A 26,315-nucleotide genomic window follows, 5' to 3' on the forward strand; every position below is an offset into this window, starting at 1 on the left:
TCTGAATCAACAGTTTTGATCTGAACCACAGAGATAAAACAAACTGAGGCTGTGACTGAATATTCTTATAGTTTAATCAATATTTTGCACATTCCTCCCTCGTATTGCATCACTATTCAGCTCCTCATTTTTCACATTTTAACACAAGACAAACTTCCTTCTATGTGAAGACTTGATGCTAATCACACGCTGCACGTATGAACTGTTGAGTATTTTAATCTGTAGTCGAGCCCATTGATTCCATTTTATTCGTACAGTGAATCATAATCATAAGAGAAGTAATCTCAGGCACTTTTCAAATAGAGCAGGTCTATACGGTGCTCCTTATAAATGATAATAATGGCAGCTGATAGTGAGTTTTTAGAGCTGGAATGAAAATTGACATTTTCTGTGGGGATTGTGCACCGATGATTCTACAAAGATCCTCAAAAGGCGTCTTTCTTAAACTAATAACTTTATTCAAGTTTATGTAAACCTACAGTCTGTAATTTCTGCCACTAGGGGGCGCTCACATCCAAACAATAACAAACTATGAAGTTTGATGAGGAGGTGAAGCAGCGTGGGATCATGGGAGTTGTTATCTTCACCACCATTGGCGTCATTGCAGTCAGCTTCTCCCGGTTAGGATTCCTTCAGTGTTCATGGTTCAGGAGGTTTCTACCGGGAGCCCAATGATCCACAGAGGTCTCCTCCTCTCCAACACAAACAGACCCGCTGATTAAAACCACTAAACACACTGAATAAAGCAGTTCCACCTTAAACACACTGAATAAAGCAGTTCCACCTTAACAATCACTGCTTCTCCCACGCTGTTGGACAGACAAAGGACGTCCCGGAGGGGCTGCGAGCCGAGCTGCTGCTAACGTTAGCTCAGCTTGTTTCTCTGATAACTTAAGATCCAGACGTCCGATGACTAAAATCCTTCATCCGGTTCAAATCTAGAGTTAAAAAGCACCAAGATCTAAACAGTGGATGGTAACAATGTGGCTTCAAAACTGGATAAACAGTCAATGTATTATTGATTGAATCAGCAACATATAGAACGTAGCTCTAGAGTTTATACACTGTTTGAGGAAATGTTACAGATTATAGATTTAATCTGAATTCTTGTTCAGCTGGAGTATCTCTCACTTGTTCATTCCCTGGACTTCATCTTCTCTCCATCCAAGTACACAACTCAACTACATATAGACCACAGCTCTATTATTTATAGATTAATAAGGAACTGTTACAGATTATAGATTTAAGTTCAATATTCTTTTACATGTTAAACATTGTCAACCAATTCTAGTCGACACTGCCTTTGTAGGGTAGCGTAGTTCTTTACCAATGTGTTGTGATACTGTGGATAAATATAGTGGAGAAGAAGTTTAAAGTAACATTAAACAGAAATACTCAAGTACCTCCAAACTATGCTCGAGTACAGTAATAAGTTCGAACATGAGAGCAGAAAGCAGAGACACAATAAACAGGAAACAATGTGTGTATAGTGCTGAAATCATGCTTTATTAAATCAGTAATGCATCAAACTCAGGGAGGATGAAATATAGTTCTAATCAACGATCAATAATTCAAAGTTCAGGGTTCAACTTCTCTCTCACAGGAGATGGAGTCGCTGTGCAGAGCCCCCGACTAACCAACAAGGTGAAACGACTAAAAACTACAAACACTCAAACACACAAACACTAGCTATCCTCCAAGAGACAGCGCTGCTCCTGCACAGCAGAGCCGGCGTGGACTTCCTGTTTGTTTAAGGCCAGGAGATGTTACGTTTTTAAGAAGCCGGTCCGGCCGTCCTGTGCCAAAAGCAGCGCTTTTTATTAAAATGATCTAAATGCTCAGAGTGCAGGCCGCTCGCACTCACAGCCGGTCATCAAATCACGGTGGTGTGACGAAGTCAGTCTGAGCACAAGGCCGTTCACGCTGCTTACATGAGGGTGATGCAAACAGCGCTCAGGGTCTTACGCTCACGGTACAACTCATAGGAAACTGTAATATCTCACGCACAGACGCGTGTCCAAAACAATAACTTTGTCTTTCTGTTTGTGGTTCATAACATCAGCGGGGAGCCTCTCTACCCGCTGAGGCAATCTTAAAGACTTCAACTTATCGTTGAGGCACAGAGTTTAGTTTCTCAGTTTAACAGGGTATTCGTTCCAGTGAAACTTTCTCCTGTGAAAACATTTGTTCTTTTGTTTCTGTTAATATTATTGTCATAAATAACAATGCATACATTTCCCATAACCGTTAAATTCGGCTATATACATTATGTACATGTCACAGAAAAGTGGTTCAAAAATCCTAAGTCATATTGTCCAATATGGCACATTTTATAACAACTTTAGACTTTAGTCTAGTTTGGCATAAATTAATGTCAAGTTTGGTACAAAAATAGTTCATATTTACAAGAACAGAAATCCAGATCTTTATCAAGTATTGTTGCTAATTCACTAAATAAAAAGGTTCTGGATGAGGGAACAGGGGGTATAAATTAACTTTTTTTTTTTTTTTTTACATGGACCGAATGTGAATGTTGACGGTTGCCACATCTGAGCCGAGCTCGTTGGACAGTCGGAGGGTGTACGCTCCGGCGTCGCTCTCCTTCACCGCAGAGATCATGAGGGTGGAGAGGTCAGCGCTGTTCTCCACATGGAACCGCTCGTCCCCGTTGGGGAGGGTCCTACCCGAGCGGACCCACTGAACGGAGGGCACGGGGTCTCCAGAGAACAGCCCCGCCACAGTCAGGGACTTGCCGGGCTCGGCGCTGACGTTCTCCGGAAGAGCTTCGATCTTTGGTGGAGTGCCTGTTAGGGAAGAGAAGAACGAGGTCAGTAACGACATCGGTGGAATGATGATTGGGATCTGATAACGTTAACGTTTCAGAAATAAGCCACAATGTTCAGACGGACATAAAATACGGTGGTTTTGACATTTTTTGCTATTTTTCACAGTTTTTTTAAACCGATAAGGGGACGAGCAACGGAGGATATCGAAGTGATGGTGTTTAAAGAATCCTACATCAGAGCGCAGAAAAAACTTCTCTTAGCTCAACCTCCCCTGGGTCAGAACCTCAGTCAACTTCTTCCTTTCCTGTATGTAGATATGCTATGTGCTAGGCTGATCTATGTTGGAAAGACAACCACATTTCGAACATGGTTCATTCCAGCTTTTATTATCGGCTCAGCTCAAGAGTCGAGTCGTACCGGACAGTGGAAATGAGGTATAATGACCAACGAGTTAATTCTGCTGAGACGTATTTAAACAATCAACGTCCGTCTGACTGCAGACCACGCTGCGTCCTTCATGAACCAGTTTCTCCTCTAGAAGAGAGCGGTGACACAAGATTTGATAGTGTTACGCGGCTAATACGATATCTTGTGTAGTTTTTTTACTCTCCGGGTCTCAACAGGATGACTAGCAACTGAAGAAAAGCGTAACTCTGCATGAACAAATACACTCATCTCCATCGTAATGTATTTATCTTAGATTAGAGTGCCCTTCACGTCTCATCAAGCAAAAGGAATTAAATAATCTACTTTACTGACTGTGTTTCTTTTCCCCGTTTTACATCCATTTGTGGCTTATTTTCATGACTGGAAAGTAATCATCAATGCAAAAGTCTCAAATATGAACTGATGATTGCATGAGAGCAACAGAGTGTCGTCTTTAATCTCACATCACATTTATTCAAACAGGTGCTCAGATCCTTCAAGGTGCACTTCCAGACAGGCAACTTGTAAAATGCATCTCACCTCTTTTAACCCCAGTGGTAAGGGCCCTCAGCGAGGAGGAGGACGAGGAGGACGAGGACTCGACATGCGAGTGAGCAGACATTTCCATCATTTGGCTGCTGGAGCTCATAGAAACCATTGACTCAGCCATCATGGCAGACATGCTAGTTGCAGACGTGCTCTCAAACGAATACTGGGCTGCGGCAGCAGCAGAGCAGGAGCTGCTGCTGAAACTGCCGGCCTCCATAAGAACTGATGAGGCAGATAAAGTTTTCAGCATGCTGGCAGCAGCGTCAGTAGAAGCTCTTTGCTCCACAATAATCATTTTTGTTGGTTCTTCAACAAGAGCTGCGAGAATGCAAATGACAAGCACATGGCTCATATGACAATGTGCACAGGGACAAACATTGTATGCATACACTGAATGGAAGCCTTGATTTCCATTTAAGGGTTTGAATGTTAAATTAGTTTGTTTTGGTGCAATCAGAGTCTCATTTTAACACACAGTGAGGTGTGTTTAATTGTGTTTAGTTAAAAAACAGTTAGTGGAACTTACTGAGGACGTTGAGTGAGGATGTTGCAGAGCACTGTCCAAACTTGTTTTTGGCTTTTATTGTGTATTTCCCGCTGTCTGCAACGGTGGCTTCACATATCTCGAGAGTGAACATATTCCTAGAGTGGCTCAGTCTGATGTTTGATGTGGCAGATATCTGCAAGAGACACAGTTTATGTAATTTACCTCCACAGTAGTTTGTAGATAACTCACATTCTGTCTTTATTAAGGAGAAAATTACTCACAGTGATGTTGTCTTTCAACCACTCCACTTCAGGGGACGACTCTCCCGCAATTTCACATGTGAATTTGACATTTTCTCCCTCATTCACATTCTGGGACCTGGGCTGCACCAGGAAGTGGGGTGCATCTGAGCCCTTGGCCCGCTGAGACTGGCCCTCAGTCATGGACATCTGGCTGTGGGAGGACTTGACCTCGATCACAGAGGACTGGACCTCCATCACAGAGGACTGGACCTCCGCAGAGATTAGAGCTTTTGTTTTGGAGCCTAAAACAGAGGAATTAAAGAGTTTTTTGCAAGAAACTGTTTGAATGTTTGTAGCTGCTGATTAATGAAGGACTACAGACCCTTTCTAAGTCCCGCTCCTTTTTGTTCTGTAGCTACCTCTGTCAGAGCCTCTGTGAACTTCCCCCTTTCCTGTACTAAGATATGCTTTATGCTAGGCTAATCTATGTTGAAAAGACAACCACATTTGAAAGATGGTTAAAAGATTAAAGAGACATACATATACATAGAGTGAGCTAATGTTAGCAAAATGCTAGCTAACTAGCTAGCTAATATACATCAATCCTTACTTAGCTAGTTAGGTAGCATTTTGCAAATATTAACTAACTTAAGATGTTTTCTGTTGCCTTTTCAACATAGATTAGCCTAGCACATAAAATATCTAAGTGTAGGAAATGAGGAAGTTGACTGAGGTTCTGACTGAGGCCTGCTCAACTTTTACAGAACAAAAAGTGGTGGGGCTTAGGAAAGGTAAGTTGCTTCCACATGCAGGTATTATCTTACCTTGCACAGCAAGCAAGTCACTTGGAGAAGTCACTCGCTGCTTCTCAGATGGAGTTGGGGATTTGGGAGTAGGTGACTTTGGTGTTGGGGATTTTGGGGTTGGGGATTTTGGTGTTGGGGATTTTGGTGAGACTGGAGACTTCACTCTCTGAGGTGACTTGACTGGCTCAGGGGATTTCACTCTCTGGGGAGATTTGACTGGTTCAGGGGACTTAGCAAGAGGGGACTTAGCTTCTGGAGAGGTGATTCTGGGAGGGGCAACTACTTTCTCCTTGGACTCAGACTTGCGGATTGTCAGAGTGAAATGGGCCTCTTGTTTGCCTCCAGCATTTTCCACCAGCACAGAGTAGCTGCCTTCATCCGACATCTCAACAGCAGAGATCTCAAAGTGGGAGTTAAACTGAGTAGAGATGATGTGGTGACGGGCAGTGGAACCAATAACTGATCCTTCGTGCAGCCAGGTGATAGAAGGTGCTGGCTCGCCATCCACCTCACACTCAAATCTGACAAGATCTCCCTCCTCAACGCTAAGGGACAGTGGCTTGGTCAGGAACTTAGCAGGAACACCAGGCTTCTCCCTTGGCTTCTCAACAATAACAGTAGTACTGGACTCTGTCACAGTTTCCTTCACTGTTGTTTTAGAGGAGGAGGAGACATGATACTCCTCTGTTCTGGTCATATCTGGCAGATGGGAGGATGGAGGCTCCTCATCTTTGCGGAATGAAGAGAAGGCAGCATATTCTTCTCCTGCTACATCCAATGTAGCATAGTCAGATGTCTCTCCCTTGGTGTTCCTGCAGACAACACGGTAAGTGCCGGAGTCCTCAGTCACACATTTGATGATCTGGAGAGTCAGAACCCCGCTGATGTTGGTGATGTAGTATTTGTTACTCTGATGAATCTCTTCTCCATTATGGAACCACTTGACCTCCGGCTCTGGTTTGGACTGGACATTTAGGGTGAACTTTGTGCTAGAGCCGTAGGGTACGCGATGAGATCGCATCCTGATGGTAATACGTGGTGCGTGGTCAAGGCTGAAGGGAGCTTGTGTCACCACCTCAACCTTCCTCTCCACCGATTTTCTCTCTGATCTCAGAGCCTGCTTTCTCTCCTCATACCTGGATGCAAAGTCAAATTTTGGGAGGGTCACATCTGTCTTGACAGCTTTTGCTGGGGTCTTCACAGGTTCAGGCATTGACACTTTCTTGATTGGTTTAGCAATATATTCTGAGGTGAAAGCTGTCAGGTGCTCAGATTCAACGGCCTCAGAGACTTTAGCAAAACTGACAGTTGTTTCCTTCTTTGTGGTTCGAGTCTTCTCCTCAAACTCAATGCGTTTGAGTTCACTCTTGTAAGAGGAGATTCTCTGAACAGTTTTGTGTGGACGCAACAGCTCCTGATCTTCTCTGTCCTCGTACACCCTCTGCTTCTGTCTTGGAGCTCTGTATGTGGCTTTGTCGTGACGCTGGCGGAGGTCAACGAAACTTGGGCCAGCCTCGTATTTAGATGGAACTTTGTAGGAGTCATATCTGTGGATTTCTTCTCCCTCTTCATCATCGCTGTAGACTCTTCTAGGAGATGAGGGACGCAGGGCAGACAGCTCAAAGCGGACTGGGCTGAGGCTAGGTGGAGAAGCAGAGTAGCCAAGCTCCAGCTCTTCCTCCAGACGGAGCCTCTCCTCCTCAGTTCTCTTCATGGACAGGTACTCATTCACCGGCAGCAACAGCTCTTCATCTGACAGGTCACCCAAGGACCTCCTCCTGATCCTGTGGTAGGCTTCCATCTCAGGAGAAGGAGTGCGGTGCCTTGCAGGCCTCACAGTCTCTAAGTCATCCTGAGTCATGGATGAGATTCGCCACTTAGGCTTATACTGGTCCTTGATCCTGATAGGCACCTCATAGAACTGCTCCCACCTGGAGAGGCGAATGCGCTTCATCCTCTTCTGCTTGATTTTCTCCATAGGCTCAGGGAACTCATACTGATCCCGCAGCTTCTTGTACCATTTCATGTCAGAGAGTGGCTTGAAATGTTTTATTTCCACATCCTCCTCAAGAACAGCTGGGTTAATGACACGAGGAGTAGGGACGTCATAGGGCATACGCAACCTCTTCTCATCTGCCCGCTTCTTCTTTTCCTCTTTTTCTTTCTGTATCTCAGCCTCAGTCTTCTCACCCTTCTTAGTTGTCACAGCAGGTTTGAACATGGTGGCTGCTTCCCTGACAGCTTGTACTGCTGCAGGTGGTAGAGGTGTAACAACAGTGCCAGTCATAATCTGATAGAGCCTCAACTTTTTGTCTAATTTCTCCTGTCCAGCTAACTTTTGTTTCTCCTTTTCGCTGGGCTCATATTCCTTCTTTACATGGGTGACGCGTTCTACTTTGAGTGTGGCCTGACAACTGGCAGATCCAGCAGAGTTGGTTGCAGTAACTCTGTACACGCCAGAGTCCTCAGGGAGAGTGTCTCTCACATGAAGGATGAAGTAATCCAGACCTTCATGGACAACCTCAATAGATGGTCCAAAGGCTAATGGCGTGCCGTCCTTCTCCCACTTCAGTGTGGGATGGCCGGATACTCTAATCTCAAAGCGCACATTCTGGCCCTCTCTGCACTCTACGTTTGCGAGTAGACGTTTGAACATGGGCCTCAGGGTGAGGTCTGCTGGTTTAGGTCGAGGAACAATGGTAAGACGAGCCTTGCAGCTGTCATCGCCGTACCTGTTGCGGGCCACAACACTGTACTCAGCATCATCTTCCTTATCAAGGCTGTGGATAATCAGCTGGTACAGGCCCTTGTCACTGATGAAAGTGTATTTCTTATCATCCTGTCCAGGGATGAGCTTCTGTCCAGACTTGTGCCAGATGACACGAGGCTCAGGATGAACAGTGATGGTGACACCAAAGCGCACATCCTCACCAATGTAGGCTGTATGGTTGACCAGAGGAAGGGTGAACTCTGGTGGCTTCTGAAGCATTCTGGCAGTGTCAACTCTGCGCTTTGTTTTCTTGACCACACGGGTGGTGAAGAAGTCGCGGTAACATCTTACACCATGGATAAACAGTTCTGCGTAGGCACTGTCCTCACCATACTCATTCACAATCTTGCATCTGTAAGTGCCATCATCTGCTCTTGTGACCTTGTTGATGGTGATTACAGCCAGGCCATCCTCGTATTCAATTTCATATTTATCACCAACTTCAAGTTGTCTGACGCCACAGTACCATGTCACTTCAGTAGTGCTATCATAGTTTTCAATGTTGCAGGTGAATTTCACACTGTCTCCCTCATTCACCACAGCATGGCCAATCTGTCCTCCAACAGGACCGTTTTCAAATGGAGCAATCTTCACCTTAGCCACAAAGACACCACGCTGGGACCTGATGGAGCCACCACTGGCCACACGGGCTGCAGAGACGACAGTGTTCCACTCTTTCTTCACCATTGTTTGGTAGTATCTCTTGTGCCTGCCGGATGGGATCGCTCTTGTGCTGATCTCCTCTGCAGGCTTGGTCAGCCAAGGATGTGCCAGAGCCTCAGCAGCAGTCATACGGTGCTTGCGTTCCTTTGTCATTAGGCGGTCTGTGAAGTCTAATGCCTCAACGCTGACCTGCTTAAAGGACTCATCATCGTAGCTGTAGGCCGCATTGGAGATGTTGTCAATCATCTGTTGGTTGGTTTCTGCTGTGAATGGATTAAGTCCACTGAGGAGAACATAGGCAAGAACACCAACCGACCACATGTCAGTGACAGAGCTAACCATGTCACACTGGTGGATCTCAGGGGCAGCGTACTCGGCAGTGGTGTACTGAATCTTGATCTGTTCTCCAGGAGTCAGGTGTCTGGACTGGCCCAACTCAATAATCTTTACATTAGAGCTGGTTCTAGTTGTGTACACAATGTTCTCAGGTCTGATATCAAAGTGTCCATAGCTCTGTTCGTGCATGAACTCAATAGCTGAGCAGATCTGCCGGATGAAGTTGACAATCTCACACTCATTAAGTTCAAACTCAGCTGTGTTGAGGCGCTCGAAGATGTCAGCACCAGAGATGAAGTCATAGATCATCACCAACTCCTCAGGACTCTCGAAAGACTCGTGGAGGAGGAGGTAGTTAGTGTGTTTGGCCAGATTCAGTGTTGCGATTTCCTTCTTAACTATTGCTTGATCAGCACCCCTCACTTTGATGAATTTAGCCATGTAAGTCTTCTCAGAGCTGATGTCCATACAGCGGTGGACAATGCCAAATTGACCTCTACCCAATTCCTCTGCAATGGCATATTTGTTGTGCAGATTCTTGGCATCGGAGTGTTGAGCCTTGCCCCTGGGTACACGTCCAGTATCGTCAACCTCCCTATCATAGAGCAGAACTCTCGATTTGTCCTCCTTGGTCATGACAGGTCCGCTAGTCTCAGACGGAGCACTCTGTCCGAACTTGTTTTCAGCGATGACTCTGAACTGATAGCTGGTACCTCCAAACAGATTGGTAACGGTGTAACGGGTGTCACGGGACTGGGCAACACGCTGCCATCTCTCAGCAGTGGTGGGACACTTCTCAATGATATAGCTGATGACCCTGCTGCCGCCGTCATTTGCTGGGGCCACCCAGTTCAGTGTAACTGAGTCTCTGGAGACGTCACTGGCTTTGATTCCACGTGGAGGATCAGGCACGTCAGCAACATCCAGCTCAACTGTCTGCTGGTCAATTCCAAATCTGTTCTTGGCACAGACAATGTAGAACCCAGCATCCTTCTTCTCCACTCCATTGGGGAAAACTAAAGAAGTGAATGATCTGGTGACGATGACCTGGTAATGGCCATTGCTGTCGAGGAGATCTTGTCCCTTCTGCCATGTGATGACAGGATCTGGTTTGCCTCCGAAAGGAATCTTGATATTGACCACTTCTCCACGCAGGGCAGGGATGGCTTCCTTGTCCTTCAGGTTCTTTGGCAGGTGGATCTTGGCAGGGACTAGAAATGAGAGAAAAAGTTTAAGTAAATTGTCATTTTTTTATTTGAATTTAAAAATTACAAATAGTACACATTATTTTGTCAGTGCTAGAAAACAGTGGTCTATTTGTAAAAAAGTGGGTATTTGTAAACTTACTTTCAACATCCAGAGAGATTGTAGCACAGATGGAGCCTCCCTGGTTGGTGGCCCTGATCTGGTACACAGTGGAGTCTTCCTCATCAGCCTCGGTGATGACCAGCTGGTGGTAACCTCCCTTGAACTCCTGGATCTTGATCTTCTTTCCATCAGACTGGATTTCCTTTCCTCGTCTGAACCATTTTATCACAGGCTTGGGTTGTCCTGTGATCTTACAGACAAGGGTAGCATTGCTCTTGTACTTGACGCTCATGTTCCTCAGCTCTTCCTTGAAGGCAGGAGCACGGACATCAACGGCAGTGGCTGGAATAATGGATGCAGTCTCCTCACTGTAGTCGCTCTGTCCTCCAAGGTTCTCGCACTTCACACGGAAGATGTACTCGACACCCTCGGTCAGACGCTTGACGGAGAAAACTGTCTGTTTGATCTCGTCTGTGGTCACTGGAGTCCAATCGGTCCATTCCTTCTTGTCCTTCTTATTTTTCTTCTCAAGGCAATAGCTCTTGATCTTGGAGCCGCCATCGCTGAGTGGAGGCCTCCAGGAAACCACGCAGGAGTCCTTGGTAATTCCAGAAACAGCTGGGGACAGAGGTGGTGATGGTTTCTCTGTGGAAAAGAATATATAAATCAGAAACCGCTTTTGGTCCTTTTTCCCAGTGTACCTGGGTATTGATATGGCGTATTACAATTCTATGCTTTTACTGTTAGACATGAATTAATGAAGTACTTTAAACATCAATTGGTATTGGTTAATTTACCGAGTTGGCTCTTGATAAGGATAGGTGAAGCGAGCTCCAGTGGTTCACTGTTGCCATAGCGATTCTGGGCGTACACACGGAAGAAGTATCCGGCACTGTCGATGAGGTTGGGTACACGGCAAGATGTGCCATTGATGGATGACGACACCAGTTCCCAGTCAGTGCCTTCCTTGTCCTCACGCTTCTCTATGATGTAGTTGGTGATCATGCAGCCTCCGTCATCCTTGGGAGGCTTCCAGCTGATGATAACAGAGTTCTTCAGGAGGGCATCCAGTACAATGGGACCCTGAGGCATGTCAGGTTTGTCTGTAAACAGAGGTATTAGATATTAATTATAAATATAATATCACCCTTAAACATGTATGCTTTGTTGCACTCACTGCGGTACATTTACATTAACATACCATAAATTTCAACATTGAATGCAGTGTCAGCCCTGCCGAAGTGGTTGTGCAGTCTGATCCTGTATTTGCCTCCATGGACTCTGCGTTGCACATTCTTGATGATCAGGTGTGTGTAGTGCTCAGTGGTCTCAATGCTAATGTCCTCTGTGTTCTCCAGGGTCTTTGCTCCATGCAGCCAAATGATCTTTGGCTCAGGACGGCCGATGTAGACAGCATGGATACGCAGAGTGGTTCCCATGCCAGCATAGTATGTGTTTTTCAGTGGGTAGTCGGGGTGGAAGGATGCAGCAGCCTCCAACACCAAGACGCCTGTGGTCTCAGCTTCTCCGGCGTCGTTAATGGCCTTGCAGGTATACTCTCCCTCATCCTCCTGCTGGTCAGTCATGATGGACAGGGAGTGGTTGCGGCCGTCAGAGCTCATCTCGTACTTGCGGGACTCAACAACCTCTCTACCAGCATGATACCACTTGATGTCAGGGACAGGTCTACCAATAATCTGGCACTTCATGACAGCAGGCTGACCAAGCTTAGCAGTGACTTCATCCATTTCCTTTCTCAGGCTTGGTTTAGTTTCAACTGTATGTACAAAACAAGGAGGTATATTTAGGAAACATGTATTACATTTAGTAATGTCTCTTGGTGAAGTCACTCTGGGCAAGCAAGTTGGGTAAATGCCTACAATTCATTTTCAAACAGTATATTTCAATGTACTCACCACTCAGTTTGGTCTTGATGCACGTGGTAGTCCTACGAGGTCTACTCATTCCTGTCTCATTCTCAGCAAACACTCTAAACTCATACTCTGCGGCCTCAGACAGTCCACGCATGGTTAACTCCTTTTCCTTCAGCCTTTGCTTGTTGCACTTCTTCCAGGTGCTCTCGATGGACTTCCTGTACTCCACCCAGTAGCCCAGGACCTCCTTTCCACCATCACACTCTGGAGCTTGCCAGCGGATGGTGATGAAGTTGTTTGACACGTTCACTGTGTCAATCTCACCTGGTTGGCTTGGCTTGTCTGGAAACAAACAAACAAACAAGTTACCTTAATTAACAGTTGCTTGTGTGACTTACTGAGGCTAAAAATGCACCTCTGCATGGCTTTTCTTATTCTGGTCTGTAAAAATGTGATCGATTGATGAGATTTTAAATTGCTCCGTGTCCATCAAAAACCCCTATAATAATTACGGTGCTATTGATTATCGGTAATTACATTTTATCTCAGACTCACCGAATGGATCCTTGCATGTGACTGGGTCAGACGCAGGACCAGCCTCGCTCTCGCCGATGCTGTTGACAGCAACAATGCGGAACTGGTAGTCTGCATCGGGGGTGAGCCCAGGCAAAGTAAACATGGTGGAGGTGATCTTGGTTTCGTGGCGGGACCATGTCTCTGCGGACACCAGCTTGTACTCAACAAAGTAGCCAGTGATGGCAGAACCACCGTCGTCCTTTGGTCTGGACCAGGCCAATGCCACAGAGCTCTTTGTGACGTCCATGATCTCTGGTGGGGTGCTTGAAGGTTCAGGAGGACCTGGTTTGAAAAACACAAATTAATTTTTTAGTCATTACTGAATGGTCTCATACCATTCAAAGACACTTAAGACTGAAGAAGAGGAATACTTACAGATAGGAGTCGTGGGAACCAGTGGTTGCTCTGATTTCAGAGAGGAGCTGACACCGAAGGAGTTTTCAGCCGTGACCTTGAAGTGGTACTCTGTTCCCTCCTTCAGGCCCTTGACAACCAGTGTAGTGTCAGTCACTCTTGAGTCCACGGTGTACCAGGCATTTCTGGCTGCCTCGCGTCTTTCTACGATGTAACCCAGGATCTCTGAGCCACCATCGTCTGTGGGCGTCTTCCAGGACACCTTGACAGAGTTAGCCTGGATTTCCTCAAAGACCAATGGTCCCTCAGGAGCGCTTGGGCGGCCAATGACGTTCACCTTGATTTGGGCCTTTTTCTTGCCAACCCTGTTCTCCAGCAAAAGGTCATACACGCCAGAGTCGCTCCTCTCGGCTCCCTTGATCACCAGCTCGCTGGCATCCTCGGTGGAGGCAATCATAGCCTTGGTGGAGATTGCACCAGTATCCTTCGACCACTTGCAGGTTGGTTGAGGTTTACCCTTGATGGGTACAGAGAGTCTAACCACTCCTCCCTGGCGAACCACATACACCGCTTTGTATTTGAGCTCCAGGTCATAGTCAGGAGATTCTGGAGAACAATGATAGTTACAAAAGTCATTTTCTAGCTTATTTCTATTCTATTCTAGTTTTAAACATGCAAATGATGGTGTAGTTAATGTAATTTATCAGTCCTTACCAAGCATCTCAGTCACGGTAACAGTTCCAGGTACTTCAGCAGGCTCTCCAGAACCACCGGCATTGCAGGCCATCACACGGAATTTGAACTCCTCTCCTTGTGGCATGCTGGTCAGTGTGTACTCGCAGATTAGAGATGGTGTGGTGTTGCACTTGATCCAGGCCATGGTGCCCACCTTCTGCATCTCAATCAGATAACCGTCCACCCTTGCGTCTCCCTCATCGTCGGGAGGACTCCAAGCCAGCGACACAGAGGATTTAGTTGTATCTGTGATTCTCGGGTTCTGAGGACAGCCAGGTGGATCTGAGAGGGGAAGAGATGATATAATGAGTCTATGCTTGCTCTTGTAAGGCTTTCAGTGCCAACCATTGTAACTATGAGTTTTTTTTTTAAATATATAAAACAAAGCTTTTTTATCCAACTGTCTCTTACCAATGGGATCTGTTGCCACTGCTGGTTTAGATGGCAGACTTGGTTTGCTCAGTCCTCTGGCATTGATGGCAGTAATTCTGTGTTCATACTCCAGGCCCTCAATCAGCTCAGTTGATCTGTATCTGGTCATAGTGATGGGGTTCTTGTTGGCACGCACCCATCTGTCAGATCTGACTTCTTTGCGCTCGATAATGTATCCAGAAACCTCAAGGCCACCGTCTTCATCTGGTGGGTTCCAGGCCACGGTCATGCCATCACGAGAAACATCAAAGATGGTTGGACGGCCAGGAGGTCCAGGCACATCTGTGGGGGAGGGGAAACATGTTAGGATACTTCTGTTGACACATTGGCTAAATGTGTAACCTTAATTAAAAGCCCGAAGTCTTACCATTCAAGCTTTTGCAGGTGACGATCTCAGACTGCAAGAAGTCTCCGGTGCCGTAGCGATTGATGGCAGCTGCACGGAAGACATACTCATCTCTCTCAATCAGGTTCTCAAACTTGAAAGTTGGTCGGCTAACAGATTCGCAGACTGGCACCCAGCCGGGTCTGTGAGCATCACGCTGCTCCACCACGTAGCCACTGATGGGAGCTCCGCCATCTCTGACTGGAGGATCCCAGCTGCAGGTGACGGTGGTGGCATCAATCTCATCAAACCTGATGGGTCCCTTTGGTTCATCAGGTTTAGCTGGTACAAGGGGATTAACAAAATGAATGGTTACAGCAGTATTGTCAATTTAGAAATAACTCAATGCAGCAATAAATAACAAAACAAAAATAACAAATGAGGGATGGTTTCTTACAGAGGATGACGACCTTGACGATCTCACTGATAACACCAACGACATTCTTCACCTCCAGGGTGTAGTCACCAGTGTCGTCGATGGTGGTGTCAGAGATGGTCAGTTTGGAGAATTTGCCAGTGCTCTTGATCTTGACACGGTCTGTGATTTTCAGCTTGTTATCACTGAAGTACCAGGAGCAGACGGGAGGAGGCCTGCCGACTATGGGCAGGTCAAGCTCCAGAGTCTTGCCGGCCAGAACGTTGACAACCTTCTGAGGAATACTGGAGAAGTCCACCACGGGCATTACTGGAAGGTAAAGAGAAAGATACAATTCAATTCAGATACAATCAGTTGTTTACATCAGCAGTTGAGGAATAGATTGTGTACTGAGCTAAATGTTACTGTTGGGCAGATTACCAACTTTCATTTCAGAAAAGCAACCTAATTTCTTTTGTGAAAACCATGTACTTGAAAACAATTTCCATGATTTTGCCTAAAATAATTTAAAGACATGTATGTTCGACTGCAGGAAAAACTTTTTTATTTTACCTCTCTGTTCCTGTACAGTGACGGCTGCTACAAGCTCTTTGGGCTCGCTGGCTCCTCTACTGTTGATTGCTTTGATTCTGAACAGGTACTGCTCCTTCTCATTCAGCTTCTCGATGGTGTGCTCGAAGTCTGTCATCTTCAGTGTAGCCACCTTCATCCACTTGTCCGTGCCGAACCTGCAGGCTTCGATGACGTAGCCCGTCAGCCTGCTGCCACCATCATGCTCTGGCTTCTCCCAGCCCAGGATGACAGTGCTCTTGGTGACATCGATCACTTCTAGCTTGTGCGGCGGCAAAGGTACGTCGCAGACCAGGATGACGTCGGGAGTCTCGCAGGGCTCACCAATACCATAAATGTTCTCAGGGAGGACCCGGAAGTAGTACAGCATACCCTCCATCAGGCCGTCAATCTTGTACGATGTCTTGCTGCATTTAGAGGTGACGGTCTTGTAAGCTCTCATGGAGGCCTCACGCCTCTCAATGATGTAGTTGTTGACAGGAGCACCTCCATCCACAGTTGGGGCATCCCAAGAGATGGTAACAGACTCCTTGGTCAGCTCTTTGATCTTTATGGGTCCAGTTGGTCCAGGAGTATCTAATATTGGAAATACATTAAAACAATAAATGGTAAAATAAGTGTAAAATGTGTCACTTTAAAAAAAATATTAGTTTTGTCCTGTGTAATGCCCTGTGACATTCTCATCAACTTACCATAGACCTTGACCAGAATGTTGACTTCCTGTTTCCCAGCAGAGTTCTCAGCTACCAGTGTGTATTTGCCAGCATCATAGCGATGGACCTTATCGATGATGAGCGTGGTGGATGTGTTGCTGACTTCAATGAATCCTCTGTTGTGGAGGTCAACACCTGGCTTACTCCAAGAGAGGGCGGGAGTGGGACGACCGCTGATTTTTACGAACAGGCGGAGTGAGCCACCAGCACGTAAACAAATGGTCTTCTTCAGGTCATCGTGGAGCTCAAAGTCGGGAGTTTCTATGTGAGCAAAGGGGAGGATTATCGCTTGAAATGTTGGGAATTTAAACTTAAAGACTTACTATTTACTTAACTGACTTACAAGTGAAACCAAATTTGAACCTGCTGTGAATGTTACATATGTTATATTTTTAAGTTTTTTTATGTTGTGTTTTTTAATCACTGTATCAATGTATGTTTGTTGCTGTATATGTTCTAATATCTCATCTCTTTCTCTAATAAATGAACTGAAACTCAGTTGCTCAGAATTTGCAATCACTTAATGCTTTTTCAGATGACTTACCAATTCTCTCCACTGGCTCAGTCTCAGCACACGGTTCACTGAAGTCTCCTGTACCATTGATGTTGATGCCAGCCACTCTGAAGCAGTACTTCTTGCCTGCAGAAAGTCCCGTCACAATATATTCCGTACCACGCAGGGTCTTTTCATGGGCCTTCTTCCATTCCTCTGCTCCAGCTTCCTGCATCTCCAGGATGTAGCCCATCACATCAGCTCCTCCGTCCTCCACAGGGCGGGACCAGGCCAGGCTGATGCTGTCAGCGTGGGTGTCAGTGATACGCGGGATAGAAGGAGGAGCAGGGGTGCCTGAGAGGAGAGGATACAGGAAAGACAATCAATAGATCTAATGTGTTTATGGACATAATCGCCCCCTAATCATGTTACAAAAGACAAATCTAAAAAGATCAGATGTTTGAGATCTTCAGTTGCATTTAGGTATTTTGAGTTTAAAAAAACAGACTTACATGTTGGCACTCTGCAGACAACATACAGAGAAACCTCACTGGCTTCACTCTCTCCGGCCTTGTTGATGGCCGTCACTCTGAACTGGTAGATGTTGCCTTCAGTCAGACCGCACACCTTCAGCGTGGTGTCCAGATGAGCTCCGTCTCTGTTCACCTTCACCCAGCGAGCACTCTTTCTCTCATGCCTCTCCACCAGGTAGTGGATCAATGGGCTACCGCCATCGCTCTCTGGCTTCAGCCACTCAATAGTGGCAAAGTCCTTTCCTGACACCAGGATCTCTGGAGCACCAGGAGGAGTTGGCACCGCTGGAGGAAAGTAAAGATAATTCAGGGTCAGAGATTATTAGGATTCTATTTGTTGTTGCTCTGAAGGAAGATTTGCCTCAGAGATATTTGGCATATTATACTTTTAAAGCAGTGTTTAAATGAGCTGACTGTTTCACTTACTGAAAGTGTTTCTGGCAACCATGGGCTCTGACTGGAGGCAGACTCCAGGTCCGTACTTGTTCACTCCACGGACTCTGAACAGGTACTCGGTATTCTTGAACAGCCTAGTGATGTTGCAGGTCAGCTCCTTGCACTCTGCGTCCATGATGACCCAGTTTAGTCTGTTGGTGTCACGCCTCTCTACAATGTAGTGGGAGATCTCATCACCGCCATCCTCAAGAGGAGGCTTCCAGCCCAGTGTGCATGACTCTTCTGTGATCTTGCTAATCTCAATGACGCCTTCACATACTCCGGGGGTATCTGGAAAAAACAGATATATTCATTGTACTCTACTTTGCGTAACCAAGACAAATTAATACTTCAAGTATAAAATTGCCTGAAATGCTTGAAAAACAGAGCACTCTCACATACCAAGCACTTTGACGTTGACCTCAGCAGTCTTGGTTCCACTTACATTCCTGACTGTCAGGATGTACTTTCCTGTATCATCTCTGTCACAGAACTTTATAATAGCCATGGCCCTGGTGGGGGTGTACTGCAGGTGGTACTTTTCACACAACTCCAGCTCCCTGTTGCCCTTGGACCAGGAAGCCTTGGGGTCAGGCCTGCCTCCCACTGCAGCATCCAGAACCAGATCTGAACCAGCTCTGACCATCACAGTTTCGGACAACAGTTTACTATCCAGCTGTGCCTTTGGAGGCTCTGTTGGGTGGAAAAAAGGACATGGTTACAAAAAAATAAATAATGATAGAACTCCTTTGCTCAAAAGTCAAAAGTGTGCTGTATTGGTGGTACTGTATCACGATTACAGAGGCAGATCTTACCAAAGTCGGTCTTGCACTGCACAGAGCCGGTAGACTCTGAGGGCTTGCTGAAGACCTGGTTAGCATTCTTGGCGATGACTCTGAACTCATAGGGCTCTCCCTCTCCCAAGGCGGTAACAGTGTAGAAAGTGTCTGTCACATTGGTGTAGTTGCACTTGAGCCAGCGGCCCTCACCGGTCAGAGTGTACGGCTTACGCTCAATAATGTAGCCCACAATGGGACTGCCACCGTCGTTCAGTGGAGATGACCATTTGAGGGACACTGTGGTTCTTGTGACATTTGTGACTTCTGGCTTACTTGGTGGATCTACAAAAGCACAAAGATTTTGTCAGACAGGTTGGAGCAATGGAGTGTTAAGTAAAAAGCCACTGGATAGTGTGATCCTAAACTGTGTTAAAACTCACCAACTGGGTTTTGAGCAACTGCTCCCTTGGAGGCCTCACTGGCTTTGCTCAGTCCAGCACTGTTCATGGCATAAACCCTGAACTGGTATTCCAGGCCTTCAACCAGACCCTCCACCTTGTTGTAGCACTCAAAGCAGGGGATCTTGTTCTCTCTCACCCACAGGATGTTGTTCCTCTCCTTCTTCTCAATCCAGTAGCCAGTCACCTTGCTTCCACCATCATGGTAGGGCTCTTCCCATTTCAGGGTCATTGTGTTAGCAGAGACATTGAAGACTGTAGGCCTTGTTGGTGGGCCAGGAGGTGCTGTTATTAAAAAAGATATTTTGTTGTTGAGTGCATTCCACTACATTCTAGCCTGAATCAGTAGAACACATTTAACAGTCTAAGAAATGCAAAACTGTTATTTATCATTCATAAGTTAAAAGGCTGTAGTACTTACTGAAAGGATGCTCTGCAACAATCGTCTCAGACTCAGTGTGCTTGCTGACACCAAATCTATTCTCTGCAGAGACTCTGAATGTGTACTGCATGTACTTGGTCAGATGACTGACGTTGAGAGATGTGCGCTTTACGCTGGAGTTGATCAGCTGCCAGGCAGTGGAGCCAGACTCACGCTTCTCCACAATATAGTTGGTGATGTCCGTGCCACCGTCATCCTCTGGTGGTTGCCAGTCAATGACGCAGGACTCAGAGGTGATGGATGAGACTTCGATGGGTCCGGTTGGAGGACTAGGTCTACCTGTGACATTGACATCAATAGCAAAGGTCCTGGTTCCTGCCACGTTCTCCAGGGTCAGATAGTATTTACCACCATCTCCTCTCATGGCCTCCTTAACTGAGATACTGGTTCTGTTCTTAGTTACTTTGATAGTGACTCTGTCTGTGTTCTTCAACCTCATCTCCTCCAGCTTCCAAGTGACCTTAGGAGCAGGTCTACCACTAAAAGGAACGTCGATAGTGAAGGTACTGCCTGACTTGCTTGTGATTAGCTGGTTGGGGATCTCGCTGAGGTCAGCAGCAGGTTCAATGTGAGGCTCTTTAACTAACGCAGCAACCAGAGTTTCCCTGGGCTTGCTGTAACCGGATTCATTCTTAGCCTTTACACGGAAGTCATACTCATCACCTTTGTTGAGCTTTTCAACCATATAGGTGAGATTGGTGGTGTTTCCAACCACAAACCATTTGTCTGTACCCTTCGGCTTAGCCTCAAGGACATAACACTGGATGCGGCTACCGCCATCATGCTCTGGTTTCAGCCAGCCCAGTAGCACAGAGTTGTCTGTGGTGTCCAGGATGTCCATTCTCTTTGGAGATGCTGGCTCTGCAGTGGCAATGACAGGCTCAGTCAGCTCAAACGCCTCACCAATACCGTGATGGTTCTCGGCTGAGACTCTGAAGAAGTATGGCACTCCTTCCAGCAGGTCCTGGATCTTTAGGACATGCTGGGTGCAGTTGCCACCAGACTGCTGCCAAGTGCGGCGGCTAGCCTCACGTCTCTCAACAATGTAATGATGGATCCGGGCTCCACCGTCATTTAGAGGAGTTTCCCAGGCAAGTGTGACTGTGCCTCTGGACACCTCCTTGAAGACAACAGCCTGAGGAGGTCCAGGAGTGTCCATCACCTTTACAGTGAATGTAATGGCCTTGCTGCCACTACTGTTCTCCAGATTAACAGTGTATTTGCCTGAATCGTTTCTTGAGCAGTTTTCAATGCTTAGAGAGCTGTAGCCATCTGTAGTTGTGATCTCTGACATGACACCCAGCTGTCCTTCTTCCTTCACCCAGGTGGCAGTCGGGATCGGCTTTCCTCTGAAGCAGATGCCCAGACACACTGAACCTCCAGCCTTGACGATGTGTGTCTGCTTGAAGGTGGCGTCAATATCCACCAGTGGTGGTGTTAGCCTGTCTACAGCCTCAGTAGGCTCTGGAGTCTCCTTTTCCTCACCTCTACCCACGTGATTGACAGCTGCAACACGGAACTTGTACTCAGCTCCTGTCTGTAGACCTGTTACCATGTAATTTGTTTCTTCCACCAGCTGCTCATTCATTCTCTTCCATTCTGTCTCTTCTCCCTTTACCATCTCAATAATGTAGCCCAGGATCTCCATGCCTCCGTCATCTGCAGGCCTGGTCCATTCCAGGCTAATGGAGTTGTTGGTGGAGTCTGACACACAGATCACAGATGGAGCACAAGGAATATCCTTTGGCTCGGCAGCTTTGATAGGAATAGAGATGTTGCTAGGAGCTCCAACACCAGCATCATTCACAGCCATCACACGGAATTCGTATTCCATATCTTCTGTCAGGTGGAGCACTTTGTGAGCGCATTCAACAATAGGCTTCTTGGTTATCACCTTGTAGAACCGCAGAGTCTTCTTTTCGCGTTTTTCCAGGATGTAATACTGAATTGGGTTTCCGCCGTCAGATGTTGGAGGAGTCCAGGACAGGGTGATGCTCTCTCCTGTCACTTCAGTAGCGTCAGGAGTGCCTGGAGCCTCAGGAGTAGCTGAAGAAAACAATTTTAATAGGTGAGTGCATTGTCTGCATTTACTTAATTAATAACATATATAAATCAAAACTTTCTGTCTGAAATATTCAATAACACACTTCTTTTTACAACTCTCCACTTACTGTATTGCATCTGGGCAATGATGGGGCTGGATTCTAAAGGTCTGCCAACTCCAAACTTGTTAACAGCAGAGACCCTGAACTGGTACTCATTGGTCTTGATGAGCTTGGTTGCATTGAAAGTACACTCCGTACATTCATCTGACACCAAGGCCCAGGAGATCTTGGAGGTCTCGCGCTTCTCAATGATGAAATGTGAAATCTCAGAGCAGCCATCGTTCTCTGGTGGGTTCCAAGACAGAGTGCACTTGCCTTCTGAGATGTCGCTGAAAGTGATGGGTCCTACTGGCTCTCCAGGTGTGTCTGCATCACATAGGCGAACGAGATTGAAGTTAGACCATGAATAAATAAATACAATTGATAGTGTAAACAACTGCACTGTAATATATAGTTAAAAAACATCAAAGCTGCATACCTTGCACTTGAACAAGGATGTTCTCCTTTCTGCTTCCAGATCCATTGGTAGCCTCCACAGTGTAGAGGCCACTGTGTGTGCGATCAGCATCCCTGACAAACAGGGTGCTGGATCCAGCTACGTTGATAATATCCAACATCTTTTTGGTAATCTCCACACCATCTCTGTGCCACACGACCTTGGGAACAGGGCGTCCAGTGATGGTCACCTTCAGCCGTATGTTGTCTCCAGCCTTGACTGTTAAACCCTCAAAGTATTCTGGGCCAAACTCAATATTTGGACAAGCTGGTTTTGAGGAATAGGAGAAGCAATAGTTTACAGTTAGTATATTTACTGGGATTTAAAGATTTCATTTTACTTATGGTTTACAGAGCCTTTCACTTGTAGCCAGTTAGCAGTTACTAAAGGAAAACAAAAGCTGTGCTCACCAGCTGCAATTTTTAGTCATTATTCCTGAGATTCATTATTACAACCCTCTAGGCTCATTACTCACCATTCTCACTTCTGACTACAATCAAGCCAGAAGAATTGGAGGGAGGACTGGTGACACCGATGGCATTTCTGGCAATCACTCTGAACTCGTAGCGTTCATTTGTTGCCAGTCCAGTGACAGTGTACATGCAGTCATGAACATCAGTCAAATTGGCTTTGAACCAGCGGCCATGTCCTTGGCGTTTCTCCACATTGTAGCCGGTAATCTTGCTACCACCATCACGTTTGGGTGCATCCCATTTCAGTGTCACTGAGTCGCTAGTCACATCAGTGTAGTCGGGTTGGCCAGGAGGATCTGAAAGACGTACAAATTTTAACTTATTTTTGACTGAACCTTTGTGGTTTCTAACTACACATTATTCAGGCTTTAGAGAAATAATGATTTTGTTAAAATTATTTTAGTTCCAATGTAAATGTAAAAAAACAGCACTCACCAACAGGACTGACAGCCATGGTTGGCTTGCTCTCATCACTAATTCGGCTGAAGCCAGAATCATTCTGGGCATAGACCCTGAAGGAGTACTCCAGGCCTTCAATGAGTCCCAAGATCCTGTATTCTGTTTCTTTGATCAACATAGTGTTCACCTTTTGCCACATGATGCTGTTCTTTTCTTTCTTCTCCACATGGAAGCCCTGGATGGGGGTACCACCATCATAGATGGGTTGTTCCCACTGGATGGTCATTCCATCATTGGTGACATTGTAAACAAAAGGCTTGCCTGGTGGGCCTGGTGGCCTGAACTGGTGCTTGGCAATGACCATCTGTGAGACCAGAGGCTCACTGACACCATATCTGTTCTCAGCACACACTCTGAACTGGTACTGCACATTCTTGATCAGGTTGAGGACCTTGAACTCAGTATCCTGTACACTGGAGCAGGCCATCTTCCAGTCAGACTGGGAGGTGTCACGCTTTTCCACAGAGTAGCAGCTGATGTCTCCACCACCATCATCGTTAGGTTCATCCCAGGAGATTCTGATGCTCTCAGCTCTCACTTCATCCAGGCGGATGGGTCCAACAGGTTTTGATGGTGGTCCAAGTGTGATGACATGGATGTGGAAGGATCTCCTGTTGACCTTATTGTCAAGGGTCAGGGTGTATTTACCCTCATTCTCCTTCTTCACATTCTTAATCATTAGAGTGGCTTTGTTTTCTGTCTTCTTGAAGCGGACTTGGTCACTCTCCTTCAGTGGCAGGTTGTCCTTCAGCCACAGAATAGAAGGTTTGGGTTTGCCTTTGTATGGCAGCTCAATGTGCACATTGTGACCCAGGCGGACATTTAATCTGCCACCTGGGTACTCTGCAAGGCTTGCCTCAGGTGTTATAATGTAGTCAATGACCTTGATAGGCCCAATCTCTACAAAGTCACCCTGCCCCTTCTCATTTCTGGCGGCAACTCTAAAGAACACTTCTGAGTGCTCCTTGAGTTTCTTGACCTCAAACTCACACTGTCTGCTGGTTCCTCCCAATGACCATTCCTCATCCTTCAGTTTCTTCTCAATTACGTAGTCAGAGATGATGCTGCCACCATCATAACTAGGCTTCAGCCACTGCAGAGTGACGGAAGTCTTGGATGAATCCTTCATAGAGATCTCCTTGACTGGTCCGGGAGTCTCTGTAGCCTTCACAGGCTCACGTGTTTCACATGGATCACCAGCACCATTCTCATTCTCGGCTAACACACGGAAGAAGAAGGATGTCTTCTCAGAGAGATCTTCAATGGTGTATGTTGTTTCTGTGCATTTGCTTGTCACTGCAGAGTAGGATCTCTTGGAGGAGTCCCTCTTCTCAACAATGTAGTTTGTTATCTCAGCACCACCGTCATTGAGTGGAGGCTCCCAGCAGAGAGTAACCTTTCCACGGGTCACGTCCTTCAGGACCAGATTCCCGCACTGAGCTGGACTATCCTGGACCTTCACTGACAAGGTCACGGTCTTGGGCTCTCCCACACCATTCTCTATCTTTACTGTGTACTTTCCAGTGTCAAGTCTGGTGACCTCGCGCATAACAAGGACTGTGGTAGTGTCTGAGTGGTGGAACTCATATTTGGGGTCACAATCAATGCATTCTTCTCCCTTGCTCCAGGAAGCAGTGGGAGCAGGTCTGCCCTTCAGAGGAACTGACAGCTCCACATCTTTGCCAGCCTTCACAATGTAGTGAGTTCTCATGGCTACATCTGAGTCAATCTGGGCCTCCTCTGTGAAAATCATGAAAAATAATCATGGTCAAGCAGGGACTTCTATATGTGAGCAGCGTAAGAACAAAACAAGACATACATGTCAACTGAACACACTGCATTTTTAGTATCAGTGAATAATTTACCAAGGATATCCTTAGCCTGCACAGGCTCAGTCATCTCCAGAGGTTCTCCACGGCCAGCACAGTTGACAGCAGAGACTCTGAAGAAGTAATTGACATCTGGTTTTAAGTCGTGAACTGTGTACTCTGTTGTCTTGACCTCTCCCTTGGAGGTAATCATAGCCCATTCTTCCTCTCCTTCAACAAGCTTCTCCACCATGTAGCTGGTGACCTCACTGCCTCCATCCCATTCTGGCTTGGACCAGCCCAAGGTGATGGATGTCTTGGTGGAGTCCACCACCTTCAGCTTGCAAGGCTCATCTGGTGGATCTGCAAGGAAAATGTATTTGTTAGGTGGGGGCTGTTTCATTTTCGTACATGTACATTTTGGCACAAACTCAAACCCTGGGTGCTGTGATAAGGACTCAGATGACACATGGTATGAGCTCTACCAGTGAGGTACCTTGGTACCCATTAACTTTGTTTTTGTTGGATTGTTTTGGGATTGTTAGACAACTTACCAACTGGATCAGCAGCCTTGTAGTAGTCTGATGCACCAGAGAACGGTCCCTCTCCAGCCTTGTTAATGGCACAGACGCGATATTGGTACTCATTTCCTTCTGTCAGATGGTAGACGGTCTGTTTGACGTCAGTTACAGGATCTTTGTAAACCCTGATCCAACGCGAGCTCTTCTTGTCTCGTCTCTCCAGGTAGTAGCCTGTCACTGTGCTACCTCCATCTACACCGGGTTTGTCCCATTCTACAACCATGGTGGACTTAGTGATGATATTCACCTCAGGAGTCTGAGGTTGCCCAGGAGTTACTGTAGAATTATACAACAAACAAGTTAAGAAAATGTAAATGACAACATAAGTAGCAATTTTGATGCATGCAAGAATTTTGAGATGATGAGGGATAATTACTGCAAGTTAGTGCAATTAATGTTACATAAACAGAAAAACTCAAACATTTGTAACTATAGAAGCTCAATAATAAAATCGGGAATTACTTATTTAAATTGACTATCATATTCAAAGCACTCTACAGCCAAAAAACATACCAAAGGCGTTCTTAGCGATGACAGGCTCAGACTCCAGTGGCTCTCCAGCTCCGTACTTATTAACAGCCATTACACGGAACACATACTCGTTTCCACGCAACAGCTTGCTGACGGTGACATGTGTCTTCTCATGCCTGTCTGAAACTGTCGACCATACCACTCGGCTGGTTTCTCGTCTCTCAACAATGTAGTGGGTCACCTTGGAACCTCCCTGGTCAGACTCGGGCACAGGTTCCCAGCTAAAGACGATCCTGTCTGCTGTAACGGAGTTGAAGTTAATGAGGCCGGCTGGGGGTCCAGGTTTGTCTAAAGGGAGGTAAAAAACATTGAATAGAAACATTAAATACAAAGA

At 46.3% G+C, this 26,315-nt stretch overlaps 1 protein-coding gene across 1 annotated transcript in view; it reads right to left on the reverse strand.

Moving 5' to 3' along the window:
- Nucleotides 1–1,485: 1,485 nt before the first annotated feature.
- LOC127365100 (titin) overlaps nucleotides 1,486–26,315 on the reverse strand; it is a 182,806-nt gene continuing 157,976 nt past the window's right edge. The window contains exons 208-238 of the mRNA XM_051402823.1: nucleotides 25,964–26,269; nucleotides 25,424–25,726; nucleotides 24,927–25,232; nucleotides 23,038–24,801; nucleotides 22,605–22,898; nucleotides 22,112–22,396; nucleotides 21,700–21,999; nucleotides 19,508–21,574; nucleotides 19,069–19,371; nucleotides 18,665–18,970; nucleotides 18,252–18,542; nucleotides 17,841–18,140; nucleotides 17,394–17,699; nucleotides 16,933–17,235; nucleotides 16,368–16,649; nucleotides 15,658–16,251; nucleotides 15,127–15,414; nucleotides 14,712–15,011; nucleotides 14,324–14,626; nucleotides 13,892–14,194; nucleotides 13,199–13,783; nucleotides 12,803–13,105; nucleotides 12,290–12,589; nucleotides 11,575–12,150; nucleotides 11,171–11,476; nucleotides 10,413–11,018; nucleotides 5,315–10,276; nucleotides 4,530–4,792; nucleotides 4,288–4,441; nucleotides 3,753–4,079; nucleotides 1,486–2,804 (exon numbers count right to left, since the gene is read on the reverse strand). Coding sequence (XP_051258783.1) covers nucleotides 2,512–2,804; nucleotides 3,753–4,079; nucleotides 4,288–4,441; nucleotides 4,530–4,792; nucleotides 5,315–10,276; nucleotides 10,413–11,018; nucleotides 11,171–11,476; nucleotides 11,575–12,150; nucleotides 12,290–12,589; nucleotides 12,803–13,105; nucleotides 13,199–13,783; nucleotides 13,892–14,194; nucleotides 14,324–14,626; nucleotides 14,712–15,011; nucleotides 15,127–15,414; nucleotides 15,658–16,251; nucleotides 16,368–16,649; nucleotides 16,933–17,235; nucleotides 17,394–17,699; nucleotides 17,841–18,140; nucleotides 18,252–18,542; nucleotides 18,665–18,970; nucleotides 19,069–19,371; nucleotides 19,508–21,574; nucleotides 21,700–21,999; nucleotides 22,112–22,396; nucleotides 22,605–22,898; nucleotides 23,038–24,801; nucleotides 24,927–25,232; nucleotides 25,424–25,726; nucleotides 25,964–26,269 — 18,179 coding nt within the window. The 3' untranslated portion in view covers nucleotides 1,486–2,511. The remainder of the gene's footprint in view (nucleotides 2,805–3,752; nucleotides 4,080–4,287; nucleotides 4,442–4,529; nucleotides 4,793–5,314; nucleotides 10,277–10,412; nucleotides 11,019–11,170; nucleotides 11,477–11,574; nucleotides 12,151–12,289; nucleotides 12,590–12,802; nucleotides 13,106–13,198; nucleotides 13,784–13,891; nucleotides 14,195–14,323; nucleotides 14,627–14,711; nucleotides 15,012–15,126; nucleotides 15,415–15,657; nucleotides 16,252–16,367; nucleotides 16,650–16,932; nucleotides 17,236–17,393; nucleotides 17,700–17,840; nucleotides 18,141–18,251; nucleotides 18,543–18,664; nucleotides 18,971–19,068; nucleotides 19,372–19,507; nucleotides 21,575–21,699; nucleotides 22,000–22,111; nucleotides 22,397–22,604; nucleotides 22,899–23,037; nucleotides 24,802–24,926; nucleotides 25,233–25,423; nucleotides 25,727–25,963; nucleotides 26,270–26,315) is intronic.

The sequence above is a fragment of the Dicentrarchus labrax genome, unplaced genomic scaffold, assembly GCF_905237075.1.
Source record: "Dicentrarchus labrax unplaced genomic scaffold, dlabrax2021, whole genome shotgun sequence".
NCBI classification, from domain to species: domain Eukaryota; kingdom Metazoa; phylum Chordata; class Actinopteri; family Moronidae; genus Dicentrarchus; species Dicentrarchus labrax.